General features: G+C 42.8%; 1 protein-coding gene across 2 annotated transcripts in view; it reads left to right on the top strand.

Annotated features, from left to right (window-relative positions):
• Window positions 1–8809: 8809 nt before the first annotated feature.
• The window catches only part of LOC133376271 (aldehyde oxidase 3-like), a 95897-nt gene continuing 80614 nt past the window's right edge, over window positions 8810–24092 (top strand). Inside the window, exons 1-6 of one of the 2 annotated variants that reach the window (XM_061608057.1) lie at window positions 8810–9009; window positions 16791–17041; window positions 17860–17968; window positions 19148–19274; window positions 19969–20030; window positions 21303–21413. In XM_061608057.1, coding sequence (XP_061464041.1) covers window positions 17004–17041; window positions 17860–17968; window positions 19148–19274; window positions 19969–20030; window positions 21303–21413 — 447 coding nt within the window. In that variant the 5' untranslated portion in view covers window positions 8810–9009; window positions 16791–17003. Of the gene's footprint in view, window positions 9010–16790; window positions 17042–17748; window positions 17969–19147; window positions 19275–19968; window positions 20031–21302; window positions 21414–24092 lie in introns of those variants that run through there. The other variant, XM_061608056.1, reaches the window with a different exon arrangement.

Here is a 24092-nt window from a genome sequence, read left to right as displayed (position 1 = left end):
CAGTAACAGGAAACCTTTTCCAGTGCAAGAGCTGCATTCCCACCCACATACAACACACGCCTGTCTTCATCCCTGCAAGCAAGAGACATCACCACTCAGGTGTGTGTAGCAGGGCCAGCGAGAGATGCGGCCTGCAGAGAATCCCCACAGGCCATACAAGACCTGGATACTGGAAAGACATGTGGCCCCTGGGCTTGTGGTTCCCGATCACAGCTTTAGAGACTCGGTTTGTTTTGAAGAGGAGAGTAATAGAAACATATGTACCCCTTGATCCAGCAAGGGAGATCCAGGCAGAGAAGCAAACTTCTACTACACATATAGCAAAGGAGGTGCACATCTAGGTGCTCAGCCCCATCTGCACCACAATTGTGCGAGCTCAGAAACAATCAGGTGCTAGGCTAATACACTGTCTCCACCTTAAACTAGAAGTGCTCAACCCCTAATCCCATTTTGGGTATAATCCAAGGAACCAAGCAACAAGTAGATAGGTAGTTCACAGTTCCAAGTAGCAGAGAGGCGATCTGTTCTGGACAGGGTTCAGCTGCCTCTGAAGGAACAGATACACAGTCAGGAGGTGCTCCTAGAGCTGTTGTTGCAGGTTTAAGTGGCCTCCACAAGAAGCAGCGGCTTTTACTACCTCTGGCTCATTTGCCAGCTATAGCCATTCCTGACGGGGAAAGCCTTGCTGCAGTGATCTACACACTGATTACCTCAAGACTGGCCTATTTATTTTATTTAAGACATATACCACTTATATATCACTAGGATGTCTGAACAGCATTCATAAAAACAAGCCATATTATCCATTGAATTGGTTTAGATGCTATAGCTAGTGCAGAATGTAGCGGCTAGGCTTCTCCTTGGACTGGGTTTCTGCAAACATACAATACCAAATCTGAAAGAACTGCAGTGGCTGCCTATATGCTACTGAGGCTGCTTGGTTCTGGTTTGCCAGCAAAGCCATTCCTGGACAGGAGGAGCCACAGTGATCCACACATTGGTAACTGCAAGACTGGACTATTTTAATGTGTTCTATGTGGGGCTGTCCTTGATGCTGGTTCAGAAGCTGCAGGTGATGCAGTTAGGCTTCTCCATGTGTGACATATTACCAAGAGATAACCAAATATGAAAGAACTGCACTGGCTGCCTACATGCTACCAAGCCTGCTTCAGGGTACTTGTATGGACTTGCAATGGCCTGTACAAATTGGAGCCTGGATACCTGAGAGAACCTGTGCCAACCTTCTTGTTTGTTAAGAACTGCCAGAGGTGCACTCAGCTGTGCCATCCTTAGTTAAGGCCCACTTACAATGCAATGTGGGAGCAGAACCTTCTCATCGGTGGCACCCAGCTTTGAAACTCCTTTCCCTCTGAGATACAGCTACCCAATTCTTCTAAGCTACACAGGAAGTGGATTGGACTGTGAAACACCAACCCAAATTGCTTTTGCATTTTTACAAATTTGTAGGGCAGTACAGTATCTCAGAGAGGAGGTCAGGTCTCCTCCTCCCCTGGTGCATTCACTATAGCTGCTCAATTTCCCTGCTTTTTAAAGGTTGATAGAAATATCTGTTGGCTATAGGTACATTCTTAAACTGCAAGGTGCTTTGCCTATTAGTGAATTTGCACAGAGGCCTTAAAGGAGCCAATAATGTGTGACTCAAGCTCAGATTGATCAGAATATGCATTCAATTTGTCTTCTGTGTTACATCTTGCATTAACTATATTTGCATAGCATAAATAGTGAGAGAGAAGCTTAAATGTGCATTTGGGGTCCTCATTGGGGTCCTCCTGACATCCTTTTTATTGTGCATTTATGATTATTTGTGCTCAGGATGCTATTGGCTGGATCAAACGCGACCTCACTTTCAATACCTTTTGTGCTTGCAAAAGTGCCAGGGTCATCCCACAGCTTCATTTCAATTTGGTGCATATCCTATGACTTCCTGTTGAAATGCTATGACGTTTTTATACCACAAGTGTTCTGGTTTATTTTTCCACTTTTGTTGCACTACAGCCCTTCCGGACAGCAATAAGATGGTAGCATTGGGGAAGCATCACAGAACAAAGTAACGCAGAAATAAACCCACCATTAATGCATCATTATTATGTCAAGAACAGGCTGTAGAATACATCCACAGTACAACACCAGTCTGAAGGGGCCTGTAGACTGTTCTTTGTCCCAGCCTTTTACTGGGGCTGAGGAACCCACAACAGAAAGAAATTGCTATGCTCCCAGTAGAAGCATGATTTATTGATATTACAGGGGTCCCGCAAAGGACCAGACCAGGTTAGGAGAGCGAAGAGCCAGAACCCAGAAAATTGGCATGGAAGGCTAGGAAGAAGGGACAACAGCACCTGCTGAGGTTTGATAGCAAGGAGAACTAAGCGAAAATGGGTTAGTATCAACCTAAGTTCTTTTGGTTTTTTTTCTTTAATCATAGGTATAAAAGTTTCAGCCACCTGCAAACAAGCTTAAGTTATTCCAACTATGTCCATTCCATACATGGTTAGAAAGGAAGAAAGTTAACCCTGTAGAGATCTTTCAGTTGATTCCACTCTGGCTCCTCCCCATCACCTATCTTATTTATTGGTTCTATAAGCACAGACCAAAGAATTAATCTGGTGTTGGAAGCAACAGTAGAGTCCCTAATTCTTTGCGGCAGTTGTAATATCTTCTTTGACAGCTTTCAAGGCGTGCTTTTATATGGCAGCATGGCTAATTCTCAACAATCAGATGAACTCATATTTTTTGTGAATGGCAAGAAGGTAAGGATTTTTTTCTTTTAGTAGTTTGTTGTGCTTTAAAAAAAATGTGGATGAACAAGGGGAACATTCTCATATATACAAGAAAGGCTTGTGATGTCCTCTGGAAGTTGTTCCTGCCCTTGCAAATTGATTAACTTTGCACATATTTTCCCTGGGATATTTCGACATTCAGCATGTCTTTTCTTACAAGCTGAGGCTTTTTTTTTAGGCACATCATCGACCATTAGCAACCACTCCTGGTCAAATACACTGATTCAGTTCAGTTGTTCATTTTATAATCTCAAACTAAGCTGTGCAATCCCTTCTTTGAATATTTGAATGCCTAGGTCTTATAAAATGGAGCAACTAGCCATTTGAAATAGATTAAGCTCTTACAGTATTATGTTATATCTATAAGCTATAGTGATAGGTTGGCATATCGGGCCACCGAACTTTTAAAAATGTAAATAAGGTAGGCCAGAAAGTAACTAAGTCAGTACCATTCAGCAACCTGAAACCAAAAAGGCATTTGCTGAAAGGTGCCCTAATGAAATCTAGTCAAATAACATTATTTCCCCTCCTACTAAAAGGTAGGACATCATGTATGCAATCCAATACTTAAAATTTCCTCAGGCATTAACTTTCTCAAGTTTTCTCTACTTTGTACTTCTCTACTTGAGAAGACAGTAAAACTTTCCATTTACAAATGCTTCAGCTGCGGAGATTGAGAAATACTCTATTTTGGCCATGTTTCTTAGCAACGTGGACTGTGATGATTTCAGGTACGAAGAAAACGACTAGATGCACTAATTGCATTTTATATAGTTTCAGTCAGAAGTCTAGTATCATGTTGGTATTATTGATACTATAAGAAAGGCACTTTTAAGCCCCATTGATTTCAGTGGGAAATTTCAGAGTTAAACACATGGGTAGCTGTCCTGTTGAAATGGGTGGTGGTTAAAAGTGGTTATGTAACTGGGTTGTGCCCGTATTTTGTATTTAGTCTGATCAGAGTCTTTCCATAAAGGGGGAAACAATGGTCGCAGAAACAATTCAATTAAGTCTTTAACCACAGGTCTTACTTCCAGGTAAGTGCTTATTGGATTGCAGTGTAACAGTAGTAGCAAATAGAAACTACTGCTAGTAGAATCTATTATACTTGAGTTCAGATTCCTTCTCAGGGTGGAATTATGCATTGCACTTTCCCTGGGGATGCTGCCAAAAATATTCCTATGTTGAGTTCTCCCCCTCTTCCCTATCCTGTGGACCTTTTATTGCTGTTCCCTTTTCCTCCACTTCACCCCCACTTAGATTTGGAGTGTGTGCTTACCAGCATACTTTTTGTTATGTGCTTTTTTTATTTAAAAAGTTTTATTGAATTCCAGTACTATAAAAATACAAAAGAATATTAAAATAGGCAAGATTAGAAGGCGGGGGAAAATACAGTTCCCACCTGATCACAGAGCAGGGGCGTCACTAGGGGGGTGCGGGGTGTGTGGAGTACACCAGGTGACACCATCAGAGGGGGGTGACTCTCAGCTTTAATTTACAAAAAAAATTAAGTTTCTAGGTGGTCCGGTTCTCGAGATATACATAAAAACATCAGCCGCCCCCTTTAAATCTTTTTTAAACTACGGTATAGCACTTCGTAGCTTTAACCCCGCCCGTTCAGGATTGCAGCCAATCAGTGAAGTGTTTGTTTGACCTGTGGCAGTGTCTAGTAAACCTCATTGCAAGGCCAGAAAATGGTGGTTCCCCCCCCCCCGTTTATCTGAAAATCTCATAAATTGGGTAAGTATATAGATTTCAGTTTTTTCCCCTCTTGTGTGTAGGAGTCAGATCCTGGGCAGTGTCTTCAAAACCTTCCCAATACTTGCTTTTGTGGGGGTAAAAGCATTGCTAATCCCATATGTCCAGAGTAAATCCCATTGAATTCAATAGGATTTACTTTTGAGTAGACATGGTTATGAATGTGCTGAAAATCAATGGGACTCTGGAGTGAATGTAAAAAAGAATTGTGTTCTCTTTCTGTCCCTCCCTCCTCCAGTCCTATTTTAAGGCAAGTAGGCAGGGCTTACTTAGGTATTACAGTTTTTATTCTGTAGGAAACGAATACTGATTTTTTTAAAACTAATTTTTCTGCAATGACCATCTGGTTTGACAATAAATTATTATATGTGCTGTATGTATTTATACATCTGCAGTGTGTGTGTGTGTAGTCTTTCCAACAACCCTGTGAAGGTAGGGTTGGAAACCAAGGCAGCTCACAACCAGAAATAAAGCCATTTAAAATCCAATAACCATAAAGCAAGAATAAACAGTTGGAAAACAGCCTAAAGAGGCATGATTCTGAATTTTGGGTTGGGTGAATGAAGTTTATTTATTTATTATTTGATTTATATCCCGCACTTCCTCCCAGTAGGAGCCCAGGGTGGCAAACAAAAGCACTAAAAGCACTTTAAAACATCATAAAAACAGACTTTAAAATATATTAAAACATCTTTGAAAATATTTTTAAAAGCTTTTAAAAAAAGAAAAGGCTTAAAAACATATTAAAAAGTAGTTCCAGCACAGACTCAGACTGGGATAAGGTCTCAACTTAAAAGAACAAGTTCCTGATCACTTGAGGCTGTAGTTCTCTGCACACTTCCCAGTTTGAGTAAGCCCCATTGAATACATTGGGACTTGCTTCTGAGTAAACAAACATTGGATTGCACTATAAATATATTTACAGATTGTGTAATTCATAAACATATTTGAGAGTCATGTTTATAGAAATATTTCTTCATACTGTGTCCCAATAAGTCTTTGATTTCACACTATGGTTGTAGATGCTTTTTTCCTCTACATTTTAAGTGTGGCCTTCTTCCTGGGGGTGGTCATGGTTCTCCATTGTTTTCATCCTGAGGGGAGGATAGGCTGAGAGATGGTGAGTAGCACATTTAAGGTCTCTTCACCTCCCCCCCTTTTTTATTTGTATTGATTTTATATTTCTCCAATATCTTCCCCTGGCTGTTTTTATGTATTTTAAATATTTTTAGATTAAACAAATAGGAAATCATAATTGTGAACCTCCCTAAAAGCAATTTACCTATCCTTATGTTTTGGCAAAGTGATGGTGTGAAGGCATGCTGGTAGAACAAGAGACCATGTTTGAGGCATGTTATATAAGGTGTTTGAGGACTTTGTCACACATTACTTTTTGAGACCTGTAGATTCATGTTGGAAAGAACATGTGCACATATTGAATGGTGGCTTGGGTGCTATTTTTTCAGTGACACCACTGTGCATTGGTGTTGGTGGTAAGAGATGAAAACCCAAACAATCTTCCATATAAAAAGCAGAGATTGCAAAGCTTCACAAGAAAAGAAAAAAAGGTGGGAGAGAAAATACATTTTGGAATTTAGGCACAATGGATGGGTTTTCTGCCTAATGTGTCCGTGGGTGCTTCCTTAAATAAAATCCTGTGTGAAATTCATGCTCCCTTACCAGTCTTGATCCAGAGGTGGTCATGGGACACAATATGTTGCATTATTTAAAAGGTTTGTAGACTGCTTTTTAAGCATAAGCTTCACAAAATGGTTTACAATTTATCACACCGAATGAGTCACATTATAAAAGCCCAATAATATGATTCAACAAAAGAAATTACTAAAACCAGCACTAGATAAACAAAATACCCAACATACCAGAATCAAACTACCACCAGTGTGGTCTGGCACCTAGCCATTAAAAAGCCACAGTGGGTTTTTGAAGCCCATTGAAAAATAACAAAGGAGTGATCCTAACTTTTTACAAGATTTCATTCCATAGCTGTGGGGCCACCACTGAGAAGTCTCTGTTCTGTGCAGTTTTGTGCAGGGTCTCTGAGGGCATTTTTAAGGTTCAGGCAGGTTGATATGGGTTAAGGCAGTCCTTCAAATAACTCATTCCTCAACTATTCTGGTTTTTAAAAGTCATTAACTGCATTTTGAATTTGGCCTGGAAATGCAACCAGAGTAACTGGTGTAGGTTCTGACCACCAACCTCTCCAGTATTCAGACAGCTAATTTGGAGCCAGCTGAAGTTTCCAAATCATCTTCAAAGGCAGCCCCACATAGATCACATTGGAGTACTCTAATTTGGAAGTCACTAGCACATGGATAACTGAGGCAAGGTCTGTTCTCTCCTGATAGGTTTCAGCTGGTAAACCAGGGATGCTGGGAAAAAGCATGCAAGGCCACAGCTGCCACCTAAGACTCCCCAGTTAGCTGCAACCTACAAACTTGGTCCTGCAGGTGGGGTGACACCCCATCCAAGACTGGGTACAACTCTCAATCTGTACTAGAGGCCAGTATCCTCACAGTGCTTCCATCTTATCTGGAATTAATATCAGCATGTTCCCCTTCATCCAACCCCAAACTGCTGCAAGGCAATTCAACCACTTCCTTGAGATGATTACATGAGAAAAAAATGTAGTGCTGAGGTGTCCTCTACATACTGGTGTAGGAGAATGTGCAATGTCCTCATATTTCATCCAAAAATACAGTCACATGTGCATCAAGAAATGGATGGGTAGCAATGGTAGCAACATCCAGTGCAGGTTTCACTACACAGAGCTGCTTATTCACACACATGAAGATATTCAGCCCAGCCATGCCGGCAAGCTGCTGGATCAGCATGAATTTGATTGCTTTACCTGCCAGAATGTCATTGGCATGACTGGAAGCTGAAGGAGACATATAGGGACGCTACTGTGGGACTGCAATTAGTCATCTGCACAATAAGAAACTAGGATGCACAAATCCAGGGAGAGTGAGGCGAAGTCTGTTCTTTCCTGATAGGGTTGTTCTCTCCTGAACCAGGGATGCTGGGAAAAAAACATGCAAGGCCACAGCTGTCACTCTGCCCCTTCTCTCTCTTCCCTGCGATTAAAACCTGAAATAATTGCATGAGATTTGCAGCTCAATGTATATTTGAGATGGTGAACAATTGCGCTATAGCTTCCCTGCCTCAGACCAAGGCACTTTTCCTCTGTTTGTCATTTGAATGTAAAACCTACAGACTATAACATATAAACCATTTTTTAAATGCCTCGTTCCAGCTTTGTGGCCTACATTAGCGACATTTGCAGGAGAAGCTGAAATGTGTCCGGTTGCATTGATTGGGGTGCTAAGCAGGATGACTTGAGTTTGAAGAGATCTTGTTTCCATACACTTGTTTCCAGTCATTCTTTCTACTGGCAATGCTTGGGGTTGGCGCTGATCTTTATGTTGCCAAAACAGCACTATCCACACATACAAGAGGAAGGTATCGGAAGGCTCAAGGAGAACCCCAGGACTTGCAGAAGTACAAACATCTTTTTGGGGGGACATCTATGGGAGCAAAAACCCAAAACAATGCAATGAAGGCTGAGCCCCTTCCGTGGGCATGGGATGCTGATTGTCAGGATGGGGAAAGACAGTAAACAGTTGGAATGAATTATCCTAGAAGCAGGCATGGGTGGCTGGCTGGCTCCCTGAACAGGAGGAAGTGCTCCACACCACACTACAGCTTTTTGTAGTAGGTCCCATTTGCCCCCTTCCAATACCAATGGCCTTATTGCTGTTGTAGTGTCTGCAGCCCAAGTAGCTTGCATGTGTAATTCTCTACCAACTGATTCCTTAAGTCCCTGTTCCTGAGGCGTAAGACTCCTACTAATCTGTGCCTGAATAAGAGAAGAAAAGCAGCCTGTGATACTAATCCTCCCTCATCAAACCGGTAGATAATCCTCTTAGGCATGGCTTTTTTGTCTCTCCTTTCATTTCTGACACAGGTGGCCAAGAAGGATGCTGATCCTGAAGAACTGCTGCTTAATTTCCTGAGAAAGGGGCGTATCCTTCTTTTTTAGCTTTTGCACTGTGTAACAATCCTGCTATTTAATCCTGCTATTTAAATGGCAAAGTTATCTTCCTAACCAAGACAACTTCAGATTGTTGCAAAAATAAAGCTTTTTGCTTCACATTTATTTTGAGTACCAGATGCTGCTTACACACCATTTATTTAAAGCACATGGCTTCACCCAAAAAATCCTAGGAACTATCGTTTACTCCACACAGAGCTACCATTCCTAGCACCTGTAACAAACTACAGCTCCCATGATTCTTTGGGGAAGTTGTGCTTTAAATGTATGCAGCCTAACACAAAAATGTAGCTTAGGTCAGACGAGATTTGTTTTGATGTTTTTGAAGTAATTATGGCAGAGCTGGCTAGAGACAAAGAAGGACCTTTAAAAAGAGGGAATGTAAGTATTGCTTTTTTCATTGTTATTATTATGATCAATTATTATTATTAACATTTATTAACACACCCTTCACCTAAAGGTCCCAGAGCCAGTTACAGCAATTTTAAAATACAACATTAAAATAATTACAAACCTAAAACCACAAAATAGGGTGGGTCCTAAAAAATATACTGCAACAGCGTTAACCAATGTTGGAACAGTGGTGTTTTCATCACATTACCTGTTCTGTACTTGATTGTGTATGTACTCCAGCTTTATATATCAGATTACAGATGCTTCCAGATGGGTGTTTATTGTAGGATCAATGCCCCTTGTACATACCATTTTTCCCTTCAGCAGCCACATGACATTTTTGGCATCCAAATGCCAGCCTGTATTTTTATTTATTTTTGATTGATTGATTAATATACCACTTTTATGCCAAAATGGCTTCTAGGTTGTTTACAACATAAAATCAAATATAAAATAAATACATAATTAAAATACTAAATTGCAATTCAATGAAAACATTAAAACTTCCTTCATTAAAATATACAGTAAAACAAACCAGGTAAAAACATGACAATTAAAACAGTTAAATACAATCAATCACGCCAGTTAATAAAATTGGAAGTTCAAGTGCAGGGGAATGCTTGCCTCAACAGGTGTGTCTTCAGGAGCCGGTTGAATGCCAGCACAGGTAGAGCCCCTCATATCTCAACAGGGAGGGCATTCCACATCACTGGTGCCACCAGTGAAAAAGCCCACCTCCATGGTACCACAAGCTGATAATCATCAAGCCGTGGCAAATATAACTGGATTCTTTTTGCTGGATGTAATGCCCTTACTGGGCAATAAAGCAGAAGACAAGTTTTTGAGATAACCTGGACCAGAGTTATTTAGGACTTTGTGTTGTAGTAGCAGAACCTTAAAATTCATTCAGTGGCTAATAGGCAGCCAGTGCAGATCCCTCAACACCAGCATGATATGCGCCCAATGTGATGTTTCTACCACCCAATTGAATCCAAATTTGCCCTTTCTGTGCAAAATCTGATAAGTAAATAACTGCTGTCGTAAGGCTCATCCACATGGCGATTTAGTGTGTGTGTGGTGCTACTTGCATCCCCTTGTAATTCGCATGATGTTGCAGGCAAGCAGAAGCTATTAAACAGTGTTCCCCTTTAAATCCGTATTAACCCAATCCAATTATAATGTGAAAAAGAAAGGAAAAACCATCTCAGCTGTGCACTCCTCCTTGTAGGTGCTTTGCTTCATTTTTTTTTAGTGGGCGGGCTCTCTTATGCCCCATCGCCCGTTCCCTCTCTCTCTCTGCAGCCGCAAAAGCTGTCTTTGCCTTTCACTCACCCTCCCCCCCCCCATCCACCTTTCACTCAGACTTGGACAATGAAGAAATGGAGGGGGAATCTAGTCAGTTTCATTTTTTCTTGGCAATTACACACTGAGGCTCTCTCCTGGCTTCAGCCATGAACCGGAGAGGAGCTGCTGACTTACAAATCTAGGTTTGTTTTAATTGTGACTTGACATTGTGTTAAACCAGCATCCTTCCTTAGCCATGGTTTGTTGACCACCTCACCCCAAGCAATCACCAAACTATAAAGGCACATGAGAAGAGCAGCTGGAAACAAACCAAACTTTGGAGAAACAACTATGGGACAACTTGCGGTTAATGCATGGTTTGTAAAACAAACCATGGCTCACTGTTAGGTGTGAACCAGGCAGAGCTTGGAAGATTACTTTAAAAAGTAATAAATTATAGTTACAATTATATGGCCCAAAAAGTAGTAATTACAGTTACAATTACAATTGCTCCGAAAGTAACTGATTGCTTTACTTTTCTCAAAAGTAATCACTACAATTACATTTCAGTTACTTTAAAAAAACCGCCTACAAGGTGCTGGCCTTGGCTGCTGCACATCTAAGTAGCCTAAAACAACATTAAAAATAAACACACACATACAGAGGTAGTAGAATAATTCTTTTTATCCATAACATAGCAATAGTGGTCTCTCTGCTGCTAAGGGAGGTGGGGAGGGAGGTTGAGGGCACTACTCAGATTTTTGCATGTCAAACCAAATGCAACCCTCCCCCCCCAGCCGGCAAGCATAATCTCACTCACTTTAACCACCTCCTAGACCCTGCCCTGCCACCAACTAAGGGGCACTCACCCAAGCAAACATTTTCCCCTGAGATGCAAAAAAGTTAAAATACTACAAATGCAGCACAGTAGCCAGAGAGGGTGCTGGAGGCCACTTTGTGTGCCAAGTGCAAATACAGTATTCACACAAACACACACACACACACGTACTTTGTCATCTTTCACCTCACAGTTCTTTATCTCTATTCTGCTGCTGCCTCCTTCTCCTTTGTCCCTATTCTTGTTCTCTGGCTCCTTTCTCCCTCCACTCCATTCTTCTCCACCACCATCCATTGTTTTCTCTACTCCACCCCACCTCGCTCTCCACCTCCTCCCTCGTTGCCTCCTACCCACCCACAGAGCATGAGGGAAGAGTGATGCTGCACAGAAGCCCAATTTGAGGCACATGATTTTCATCCACAAATCAGAGGAACAGAACTTCCCCTGCTTTTTATTTATTTTATTTATTTAATTTAATTTATATACCGCCCTAAGCCCAAGGGCTCTCTGGGCGGTATACATAAAATAAAGCAATCAGGAATATATAAATACAATAATACAATAAAATCAAGCCAACAAAGGTAAACAAAAATAATCAAACAGTAGCAAAATACAACAATACATATAATAATACGCATTAAAATGCCTGGGAATATAAAAAGGTTTTCACCTGACGCCGAAAAGATAGCAGCGTCGGCGCCAGGCGCACCTCATCGGGAAGACCATTCCATAGTTCGGGAGCCACAACTGAAAAGGGCCTATTTCTAGTCACCACCCTCCGAGCTTCTCGATGGGATGGTACTCGAAGGAGGGCCTTAGATGTTGAGCGCAGTGTACGGGTAGTTTCATATTGGGAGAAGCGCTCCACCAGGTATTGCGGTCCCATGCCGTGTAAGGCTTTATAGGTCAAAACCAGCACTTTGAATTTAGCCCGGAAACAAATAGGAAGCCAGTGCAGACGAGCCAGAACGGGTGTGATATGAGTGGACCTTCTTGTCCGCGTCAACAATCTGGCCGCTGCATTCTGGACTAACTGTAGTTTCCGAACTGTCTTCAAGGGCAGCCCAACGTAGAGCGCATTGCAGTAGTCCAATCTAGAAGTTACCAGAGCATGAACGACTGAGGCGAGGTCGTCACTGTCCAGATAGGGACGTAGCTGGGCTACCAATCGGAGATGGTAGAAAGCATTCCTTGCCACTGAGGCTACCTGAGCCTCAAGAGACAAGGAAGAGTCGATAAGAACTCCCAAGCTACGAACCTGTTCTTTCAAGGGGAGTGTAACCCCGTCCAGAACAGGGTGAACATCCACCATCTGAGCAGAGAAGGCACTCACTAACAGCGTCTCGGTCTTGTCTGGATTAAGCTTCAGTCTGTTAGCTCCCATCCAATCCATTATCGCGGCCAGGCAACGGTTTAGTACGTTAACAGCCTCAACTGAGGAAGATGAAAAGGAGAAATAGAGTTGCGTGTCATCAGCGTGCTGGTGACAACGCACTCCAAAACTCCTGATGACTGCACCCAGCGGCTTCATGTAGATGTTGAAAAGCATGGGGGACAGTACTGATCCCTGCGGGACTCCACAATGGAGGGTCCAGGGCATCGAGCAATGTTCCCCAAGCACTACCTTCTGGTGGCGACCCACCAAGTAGGAGCGGAGCCACTGCCAAGCAGTACCCCCAACTCCCAACTCCGTGAGCCTTCCCAGAAGGATACCATGGTCGATGGTATCAAAAGCAGCTGAGAGATTAAGGAGAATCAACAGGGTCACACTCCCCCTGTCCCTCTCCCGACAAAGGTCATCATACAGGGCGACCAAGGCTGTTTCGGTACCAAACCCAGGCCTAAAACCGGATTGAAACGGATCGAGATAATCAGTGTCATCCAAGAGCCCCTGGAGCTGGCCGGCCACCACCCGCTCCAGAACCTTGCCCAGGAACGGAACATTCGCCACAGGTCTATAGTTGTTCAAGTTATCTGGGTCCAAGGAGGGTTTCTTTAGGAGTGGTCTCACTACCGCCGCTTTTAGGCAGTCAGAGACCACTCCCTCTCGCAAAGAGGCATTGAGTACCTCCTTGGCCCAGTCGGCGGTTCCGGTCCTACCAGCTTTCACCAGCCAAGAGGGGCAAGGATCCAGCACCGACGTGGTCGCCTGCACCTGTCCAAGGATCTTGTCAACATCCTCAAGCTGCACATCCTCAAGCTGCTTCCCCCCCCCTCAAAGTAATGCCCAAAAGTAATGCTGGAAACGTTACAATTACTCCACAAAAGTAATAAAATTACTCCTAGTTCTATTACAATCAAAACATAAAGGAATTACCCACTCATTCCTCAAAAAAGTAATGTCACTTGTAACGAATTACTTCCAAGCTCTGGAACGAGACCTTATTTTCCCAAGTATTCAGGGAATATTTTCTTGGTGTTATTTATTTTTATTTATTTATTTATTTCATTCCATTTCTATACCGCCCTTAGCCTATGGCTCTCTGGGCGGTTCACAGCAAGGAATAAAATACAATACAGTAAAATAAAAATCAGGTAAAATCACTAAAAACATACAGCTTGAGCATGTAACACTTGGTATAAAATTAACTTAATAATAAACATTAGACATTAAAATGCCTGGGAGAATAAAAAGGTTTTAACCTGGCGCCGAAAAGATAGACGAGTAGGCGCCAGGCGCACCTCATCGGAGAGACTGTTCCATAATTCGGGGGCCACCACTGAAAAGGCCCTGGATCTAGTAACAGTCCTCCCAGCTTCCCTATGGGACGGGACTCGGAGGAGGGCCTTAGATGTTGAACGTAGTGAGCGGGTAGGTTCATAGCGGGAGAGGCGTTCCGCAAGGTATTGAGGTCCCGCACCGTTTAGGGCTTTATAAGTCAAAACTAGCACTTTGAATCTAGCCCGGAAACAGATAGGTAGCCAGTGCAAACGCGCCAGAACAGGTGTTATATGTGCGGACCGTCTGGTCCTCGTCAACAGTCTGGCTGCTGCGTTTTGCACTAGCTGTAGTTTCCGAATTGTCTTCAAAGGCAGCCCCACGTAGAGTGCATTGCAATCGTCCAATCTCGAGGTTACCAGAGCATGGACGACTGAGGCAAGGTCATCATTATCCAGATAGGGGCGTAGCTGGGCTACCAACCGAAGATGGTAGAACGCATTCCGTGCCACCGAGCCCACCTGAGCCTCAAGAGACAGGAATGGATTGAAAAGGACCCCCAAGCTACGAACCTGTTCCTTCAGGGGGAGTGTAACCCCATCCAGAAGAGGTTGAACATCCACCACCTGGGTCGAGAAGGCGCCCACCAACAGCGTCTCAGTCTTGTCAGGATTGAGCTTCAGTTTGTTAGCTCTCATCCAGTCCATTATCGTGGCTAGGCAACGGTTCAGCACGTTAACAGCCTCACCTGAAGAAGATGAAAAGGAGAAATAGAGTTGCGTGTCATCAGCATACTGGTGACAACGCACTCCAAAGCTCCTGATGACCGCTCCCAGCGGCTTCATATAGATGTTAAAGAGCATAGGGGACAAGACCGATCCCTGCGGGACTCCACAATGGAGAGTCCAGGGCATCAAGCAATGTTCCCCAAGCCCTACCTTCTGGAGACGACCCACCAAGTAGGAGCGGAGCCACCGCCAAGCGGTACCTCCAACTCCCAATTCTGTGAGTCTCTCCAGAAGGATACCATGGTCGATGGCAAAAGCAGCTGAGAGGTCAAGCAGAATCAACAGGGTTACACTCCCCCTGTCCCTCTCCCGACATAGGTCATCATACAGGGCGACCAAGGCTGTTTCAGTGCCGAAACCGGGCCTAAAACCGGATTGAAATGGATCAAGATAATCGGTTTCATCCAAGAGTACCTGGAGCTGGTTGGTGTTATACTCTTTTATCTACATCTTTCTGGGAATCATGGGTTGTATATAACTAATGTTTACTCAGAGTAGACCTACTGAAATTAATGGACTTAACTTAGCCATGGTCATTAATTTCAATGGGTCTACTCTAAGTAAAAATCAGTTGAATACAACCCTATGTTTTATCTATTGATATTTTATTATTCCAATGTTGTCTTTCGTAGAAACTTTGTTTAGTAATTGCTTGAGAATCCATTCGATAGAAAGGCAAGGTACAAATTTAAATATTAGCAGTGCAATCCTATACAGGTCTGTTCTGATGTAAGTGCCACCGAGTTCATTGGGGCTTGTTTCAATGTAAGTGTGTATAGGATTGCAGCCTACATGAATTACCACCTTGGTTAAACCAGAATACCACCTTTAAAATAAACATCATAAAAATGTGGAAACTATAAATACAAATGGGCAGTTCAGGTATTGCAGAACATACAAAAACATGCATTTCTGTAGAAAACACAAAGGAACATTAATTACCAGAGGCGTCACTAGGGTGGTGCGGCAGGTGCTCTGCCCGCGCTAACACGTCCGTGGAAGGCCGTGGTGGTGGCCGCGGCTTGCGGGGGAAGAGCAGGAAGCCCGCACAGCCATGAAAGGCGTGGGGCAGGGGAAGAGCAGGAAGCTAACAGGCGGAGAGCTGCCCTGCTCCTGCCCCACGCTAACACGTGGAAGGCGTGGCACGGCGGCTCGCTCACCTCACTGTTGGCTCTCCTCGCCCAGGTTCCCCGAAAGGAATAAGCCGGGCGCGGGTTGTGGGGAGGGGGGTCCTGGCGCCTGCAGATTCGGTCTAGCCAGAGAGGGCCGGGCTGCTTCTTCCTCCCTCTTGGCAGGGGCTTCTGTGGCTGCGCGGCTCTCACCGGCTCGGGGCAGCTCCCTGGGGGCTTCTTCTCTCTGATCCCTCCTGGGGCGGAGGAGCTCTGCAACCGGGCACGCGGGGGGAGTCAGCAGCTACTCTATGGAGCCGGAGCAGCGGCGGCGGCTGAGCAGACTGGCAGGCAGGCGCGCACGCTGACGCGGGGAGGGAGAGGAGGGAGGGGCTGCCGCCACCTGCAGCCGGTCCGGTCCGGTCCCGTGGTGCGGCAGCACAGTCCGTGGTGCCCCCTGCTGGCTTGTGGCGGAACAGCCCCAGGCTGCCACTGTAAACTTCGTGCTCCCACCACACTCCTCGACAGGCATCTCTTAGCCAAGGCCCAGTGAAGGCGGAAAGTCTCGCACCGCTGACCTGGGACTAAAGCCCAGAGAGCAACTTAGCGGGGCTGACCTCAGAGTAAACACGTGTAGTGGGGATGGGGGGGAGGATGCAGCTGGAAGAGGACGCAGTGGAGTGGATACTCAAGGGCATCACTAGGGCGGTGCAGCAGGTGCGGGCCGCTCCAGGTCACACCAACCCTAGTGACGCCACTGATAATTACAGCAGAATCTTATACATATTTACTCAAAGGTAAGTCCCGCTCTCAGGTAAATGTGCATAGTATTTCAGGCTTTACTGTACATAAGAAGTTCAGCTAAAAAATATTCACTCCATAAAAATCTAGGAAACTTTTAAAATGCCTTCCCAAATTTCACTACCAGCTTGATAAAGCACCTTCTCGTTTATTTTCTCTCCAACTCCACCCAGGAAGTAAAAACACATGTGAAAGATTGGGGAGGGGCAAGGGAATGCAAATATTAAGCAGGAGACAGCATTTTCTTCCTCTTTTTTTACATCATTTTTATTAATTTTTTTGGAACACAGCAAAAACAAAAATACAATTTAACCCTAAAGGCCAACAACAAAACACAAATAAGAGAAAAAAGAACAAGGGAGAAGAGAAAGAGAAAGCACTCAAACCGAAAAATTCTACAAGGGACAGCATTTGTCTTCCTTAACCATGTGCTGTAACTATAAGTCTGCCTCACAGGAACTAAGTATGGCTGTGGAATTGGAGGCTGTGGAGCCTGCACTGTGATGATATCTATGTACAACTCAGACACCAAGAAGATACGGTATCCTTACACCTATACAGTATACCATGTGCATATGTCGCCACCACATCTTTATGACATTTTTTAATCCGTTACCTGGCATGGCTTTCCCACAAAGAAACCTGGGAACTGTAGTTTGATCTGGAGGATGAGAGGAGTGTCTGTCAGAAAGGCATCAGAAAAAGGCCTGCTGAATACCTGGAGGCTGTTTGCCTTTTAATTTGCTTCAGATTTGCCAAAGGTGCCGACAGCAGTTCAGGGAAGGGTGTGTGGGTGTATATGATGAGAGAAAACCTGTGAGAAGAGGAGTTAAGGAGCTGTATGATGGAGGGTTTCTCTTCAGAACATCAAGAACCTGCTCAACTATGTGGCTGCCATTTGCTCCCACATGCCCACCCTTGGGTTCTTGTCTTGAGTAGGTGTGTGTGTGTGGTGTCTCCTCACTGATTTACCTCAGCGTTCTTCAACCTTGGATCCCCAGATGTTGTTAGGCTACATCATCTATGATTATTGGCTAAACTGACTGGATTATGGGAACTGTATTCCAGTAACACCTGGGGACCTAAGACTGAAAAGTTTGGTTTATGTGACTGTAGCTCCTTTCAACTGATGCATGAGTGAATGGAGAATGCAACTGGGGAAATAATGGGTGGTTCTGGAATGGGGAGTAATAATTTTTCCTCAAACCTTGCTTGGAGGGTTGTCGAGAATAGTTTTTTGAGTTCTGGTACCTCAGGCAGCTGGCCTCAAGACCATCCACAGCTAAAGATGGCCTTGGTAGATGCCACAGATTGGAATCAACATGTCGAGTCATCAGAATTCTCCTTTACATTTGAAAGACATTATCCAGCCAACTCATGTCTACTTCCATTATGTTCGTTGTATGGTACTGCAGTTACTACCGTGGAAGGAGTTGGAACCACAAAAACTAAGCTTCATCCCATTCAGGTGAGAGTAAATGGCTATGGAACAAATTGCAGAGATTGCCCAAGTTTATTTTTTCCAGGGTTCAGAATATACAGTACGGTGACTTGTTATGTTTGCCTCTAGTTCAAGCCAAGTATTACAGCCCCGTCGTTTGTCTTGGGCCTGGATTGTCATCTGAGTCAGGGAGTAGCTCCTAACTTCCTCCTCAAATTTCCCACCTCTCAGCCATCCCCACCTATCCCTCTCCACTCTCCTTACCTGGCTGTTGTGGCTCTAGCGTTCCTTCCCTCCCTCCTTCTATTGGCATGTGTGTCAGGCACCCTGGGAAGATTGCATTTCCCTGGGAAGTATGCCAAAGAAGGGAAGGAAGGGGAAAGGGACCTGAAGCTAAGTAAGGAAATCTGAGGTGGATGGATGGGGCTCAAGAGAAATTGGGAAGCGATTTAGAATCTGTTATGATCTGAATGACATCATCAGATGTACTACAGGATCTGAAGCAGACTGTAATTGGACTTTGAAATAACGGAGCTTTTTTTCTTAATAATGATAATAATAAGAGGAGGAAGAAGAAGAGTAGCAGTGTTCTCACAGCTGAGCCTAATTACAAATTGAACCTTTGAGAGTGGGGTGCCTTTTTAAACAACAACAACAATAACCAGTGACTCTCTGAGAGGCTGCCAACTTGATCACTGGCCCTCCTCCAGGAATGTAGCCAGCTACCTACATCTAACGTGGAGATAAGGGGAGGGGAAAACCTTTTCCTGCTGAATTCCTCTGTAGCGAGCTGCTCTTAAAGGGAGCTGTCCATTTGCTGAGTCGTAATACTCCTGGTTCAGCAGACGTTTAACAGTGGGGGCACAGTTTGTCAGCAGGAGCCAGGACAGAGTGTCCCATGTTAAGAAATAAAAGTTACAGTTAATAATTCTTCAGAACTCCTGCCTTTTCTGCCAGGTTCTACAGCCATTAGTTTGGGCACAGGATACACCCAGCAATGTTTTTAAAGTGTCTGTTTATTGAGTAACAATAATAAGGGGGGTAAAAATACTCTAAACATAAGGGGGGTGTAATAATATAGCAAAAATAACAAGAATAAAAGGGCAACAAAAGAAAGTTCCAGGAGGTAGGGAAAAAGTAGGACCATACTCCAGAAGACAATGTTTCCGTATAGAGTATAGACCATCCATGTTTTTCATTTCCCAGCAAAGGCTTGCAAAGTGCCACGGCTCCCAGTGTGGGTTCTGCACTCCCGGAATGGTGATGTCCATGTATTCCCTGTTAAGAAATCACCCTGAACCTACCATGGAGCAGATAGCTGCATCTCTGGATGGTAGGCTGGCTTTCTCCAAAGCATTTTCCAAAAACCAGACTGAACATACCAAAATTGTTGTTTGTTTTATTGGAATGTCCTGTGAAATTGATTAGTTAGGAGCAGAACTCTGATCTTGTGCCCCCGTGTGGCTCGGTTGTTTGGAGTCATTGAGTGCCAGCATGCTCTGAAGGAGCCTTTCAGCAATGCACGTGGACTTTGTTTGGAGCTGCATAGGGTTAAGGAGTGGACCACAGGTCAAATTCCATCTGCATCACCAAATAAAACCTGTATCTGGCTCCATGTGACATTATTTATATATATTTTTAAGTGCAAAGAACAGAAAAATACATACTACCAAATAACTCAAACATATAACAATATCCCATTTAGATCAAGATATGGTTAAAAAGCTTGTGGTTCATGGATAAGGAACTGTGTGTGTGTGTGTGTGTGTATCTATATAAAAGAGATAGCTTGAGTGAAGTTCTGTTTGTTGCTTTCTAAACTGTCTTATATAAAAGAAATAGATAGAGTGATTACCCACTTTAATGCTCCATCTCGTCCTGGCTATTCATCTGCTCCCTGAAAAAGTTGATTGTCCTTGGTCTATGACTTTATATTAACACAAGTCAAATTGAAGTATCAGGTTTGGCTGTTTTGGAAATACTGTAGCTTCAATCTATTTGTCTCTGTGTCTGATCATTTCTTCTAGGTAATTTGTGCCGTTGCACAGGATACAGACCTATAATTGACAGTTTCAGTGCTTTCTCTCCGGTAAGGGAAACAAATGGAAAAATAAATTACACATTGTTAAGAGTGCTATTTGTTGAAATAATATGAAGGTAAAAGACACTTTTGACATTTGCTAAAGTGACTGTTTTCCAAAGGGAAATGATAGAGGGATATTTTTTAATATTTTTTATTTTTTTATTAATTATTTGATTTATATCCTGCCCTTCCTCCTAGCAGGAGCCCAAATAAAATTTGCATGGTCTAAGTGGGCAGGTCTCTCTCTCTCTCTTTCTCATCATATTCCAGAGTTATCCAAAAATGCTGAATTGTAGAAGATTCAGAACACATAAGTAGTAGTAGAACCTCTTCATGCAATATGTTGTTCAGTTATGGAATTCAGTGCCCGAAGATGTGGGGATGGACAACTCGGATGGCTTTAAAAGGGGATTAGACACATTCATGAAGGATAAGACTGTCAGTGACTACTAGCCATGATAACCATATTCTGCCTCCAATGTAAGAGGCGCTATTCTCTGAATGGTATTCACTGAATATCAGTTCTTGGAGAGGGTGCTTCCAGACAGAGGTATTTATTATGGAACTGGTTAGAGACTGAAAAGGAAAAAAAAATAAAGATTTTTTTCCACTTTTTTTGAGAGAAAAACAGGAAAAATCAGGAAAACATTTTTTATTTTTCTGTTTTTTTCTCTAGGACTGGTGCTTCTCATGCATGCAAGTTTTTCACGGAGTCCACATGACATCATTGTCATAAAAATGCCAGCCCATATTCTCCCTTCTCTTTAATCTATATTTACCCTTTTTGGGGAAAACCTGATATAAGTTTTTCAAAACCTGTTGCCAGTGCTCTGCTTGCAAACTGAAAGGCAGCAGGGGTGGGTGGGACATTCCACAGAATAGTCTGAAGACACATGAGGCCAACATCTTGCTGCAGCTAAGCAGGACTGGGTGTGGTCAGAGCCTGGATGGGAGACGTCTTCAGAGTCACGGGCATACCACTTTGTGCTCCACAATGGAAGAAAAGTGAACAAACATCCAAGCATGTATTTTTCAAATGCACCCCTGTGCATGTCTACTCAGTCAGAAGTACTCTTAGTAAAAAAAAAAATTTGCAAGCCGCTCTGATAGCCTTTTCCACTGAAATAGTATAAATGCAGCAAATAATAAATGAACCAATCCTGCTGTATTCCACAGGCTCTGCTTCCAAATAAATGTACTTAGCTTTGCAGCCTTAAAACCTTGATGGTTTCTTGGAATTGGAGAACGCTCCATAGTATTACTGAGTTCTTTCTTTAGGAATGCTGCCCTCTGGCCGGGAGTGGGAAATGCTGCATGGATAAAGAGGAGAAGAAAGAGAAAGACAGTGAAAGAGAACATCCGTCGTCATGCTCGGGAGAGGGAAACCGGGTAAGCTGCACATTTATTATCCTTGCATTTGCCGCCCTGGGCTCCTACTGGGAGGAAAATGTAAATGTACTGCCTTCAAGTCGATTCCGACTTATGGCGACCCTATGAATAGGTTTTCATGAGGCTAAGAGGCAGTGACTGGCCCAAGGTCACCCAGTGAGTTTCATGGCTGTGTGGGGATTTGAACCCTGGTCTCCCAGGTCCTAGTCCAGCACCTTAACCACTACACCACAAAGGGTGGGATATAAATCTAATAATAAATATGAGTGAACAAGTCCCATTGGGTTCACCTCAGGGTTAACTTAAAAAAAATTATTGGGTTATATTCATATACAAAGAGAGCAAAAGTAACAAAAATGTAGTAGCAGCAGCAGCAGCAGCAGCAACAACCACCAAAAAAAGAAACCAAAAAATCTAAAACAAAATAAGGAGAGGACAACCACCAAACACATGGATACAATTTTGTCGCAAGGGTACACAATCCGATGTAATCTATATTGCATTTTATTCATGCAGCCCAAATTTCTAAGGATACTGCAGAATGCTGTTGAGGAAGATCCACACTATAGAGATCGCAGGTTATGAGGGATTGTTCCTAAGATGGTAACATTTGATCTTAGAGTTTCTATATCAAGTTTCAGTGTTTAAACTGTGCATTGTTTTCCATCTTTGGGCAATAGTCTGTCTCGCAGCAACCAGTAAAAATATTCCAAGGTCCTTGGATTTAATTGTTATGTTTTTCTGTTCAAATATAGATAATAAAATAGTTGTGGAGTACATGGTAAAGGTTCGTGAATAATACAAATTTCCATAAACATTTACTCCCAGTGCAGCTTTACTTGAGGACACTACACTTCTAGCACCATATCCACACCAACTTGTTAGTGCTGTGTTAGCTGTCATGTGTGATAGTTGTACTGGAGCTCTATACCATCTATGGCTAATTTTTTAAAGTATTTTCCCTTATGCAGGTCAACACTGACTTCACTGGTCTGGAACACCAGAGATTTATCCATTTCACTTCATCAATTTGTTCACCCATATCTGCCTCCTAGGCTGTTTTCAATCCTGTAAGAGGGCCGAATGTAGTTTCTGATAAGATCTTATAAATACTTGAGACCACTCCTTTGCTTTTAGGGCCAACATTAACAGTAAGAGCCTCAAACCTGGTCAGACGCCTGGTGACTTGTATCCAAATGCCTGAGTCCATAAGAAAATGTTGCAATTGACATAACTGAAGACGTTCCACATTTAAGTTTCCTGGGCTTCTGCCAGGAGGAAGGGTGGGATATAAATCAAATAATAAAATTAATAAATCAATCAATAAGTGTCCAATATCAACTTGAAGTTGAACTAGTGTTACTGGAGATTCATCTTTGTAAAAATCACACATTCTATAATACCCCTTCTTTTCCCATTTAGCTATCACTGTCAGAGGTTGGACTCGATATGTAAAACCACCTCTCAAGAAAACACTTGTCTCCTAGTCCTGTGGATACACTTCCTTGAGCTGCAATGATGCCATGGCTTCCAGCTAGGGATGGGGAGAAATTTGATTTAGTTTGCATTTGAAGGTGAACCTAGCTAATTCACACTTTCTGAAACAATACACAAAGCGAACCACAGCCATCCTTCAAAATTTGCATTTCTCTGAGTTTTGCAGTGTAGCTCTCCAGATAAGTAATGTGTACAACAATACATATACTAAGGTGTGTGCATAAATATATATATATATATATATATGAGTGAAAATAACATACAAAAATATATTGTATTAGGGGAAATATGCTTTTAATCTCCACCAACACCTAAAATCCCCCTCACATTTATTTATTTATTTATTTATTTATTTATTTATTTATTTATTTATTTATAAATAAATAAATAAATAAATAAACCACCTCATAGCCGAAGCTCTCTGGGTGGTTTACAGTAACCAACATTCACACTGAGCAATTATGCTTGCTCAATGCTGCAGAGTTCTACTGAGAGTCTGTAACGGAGAATCCAGATCTGTGGAACATCTTCCAGCCTTGGAACTCTTAAAAACACAGACATCACTTCCAGAGGAAGAGGTGGCTGGGCTACCTTGTCAAGTGGAATTTTATTAGATTAACTCTGGCCCACAATGGATATGCACACAGTAGGTGTAACATAATCGTTGAGTGGAAAGTTTTTCAATTGTTAGCATTCCCCCTTTCTAAAACCATCTCACAATAAGGCATGTTCTGACAAAGAGTTTTTATGTAATATTCACAATCTGTTCATTAGCTGTGTGATGAATGTAGAACACAGTGAATAGCTTAAATTTGGCTTGTATTTCTTCCAGAGAAGTAAAATATGCTCACCACTCTATTGTGCAACATTGCAGAGGAAACACTTGTCCTAAAATCTGCCAATGTATTTGGGTGTTTGCTGATTTTGGTAGCTAATCTTAGCTGAGAACAACTTGAGCTGGCACAGTAGACTACTCTGTAAAGAGCTTTAGTTATTTGTTTTAAAATAGGGATTAATGTCATTTAAAGAGAGTAAGGAGAAAAGCTGTTCTAATGCATTTAGACTTTGGTAGAATGTGTTATAGTTCAAATAATTAAATGACGGTGACATTGTCCAGACAAAGATCATCCACCATATGATTTTATAACCCATCAAAGCCAATATGATGCCTGCAGAACATCT

The sequence above is a fragment of the Rhineura floridana genome, chromosome 2 (assembly GCF_030035675.1).
Source record: "Rhineura floridana isolate rRhiFlo1 chromosome 2, rRhiFlo1.hap2, whole genome shotgun sequence".
Classification (NCBI taxonomy): domain Eukaryota; kingdom Metazoa; phylum Chordata; class Lepidosauria; order Squamata; family Rhineuridae; genus Rhineura; species Rhineura floridana.
The sequence above is the reverse complement of the archived record's forward strand: the minus strand, read 5'-3'. Positions and strand labels throughout refer to the sequence as shown.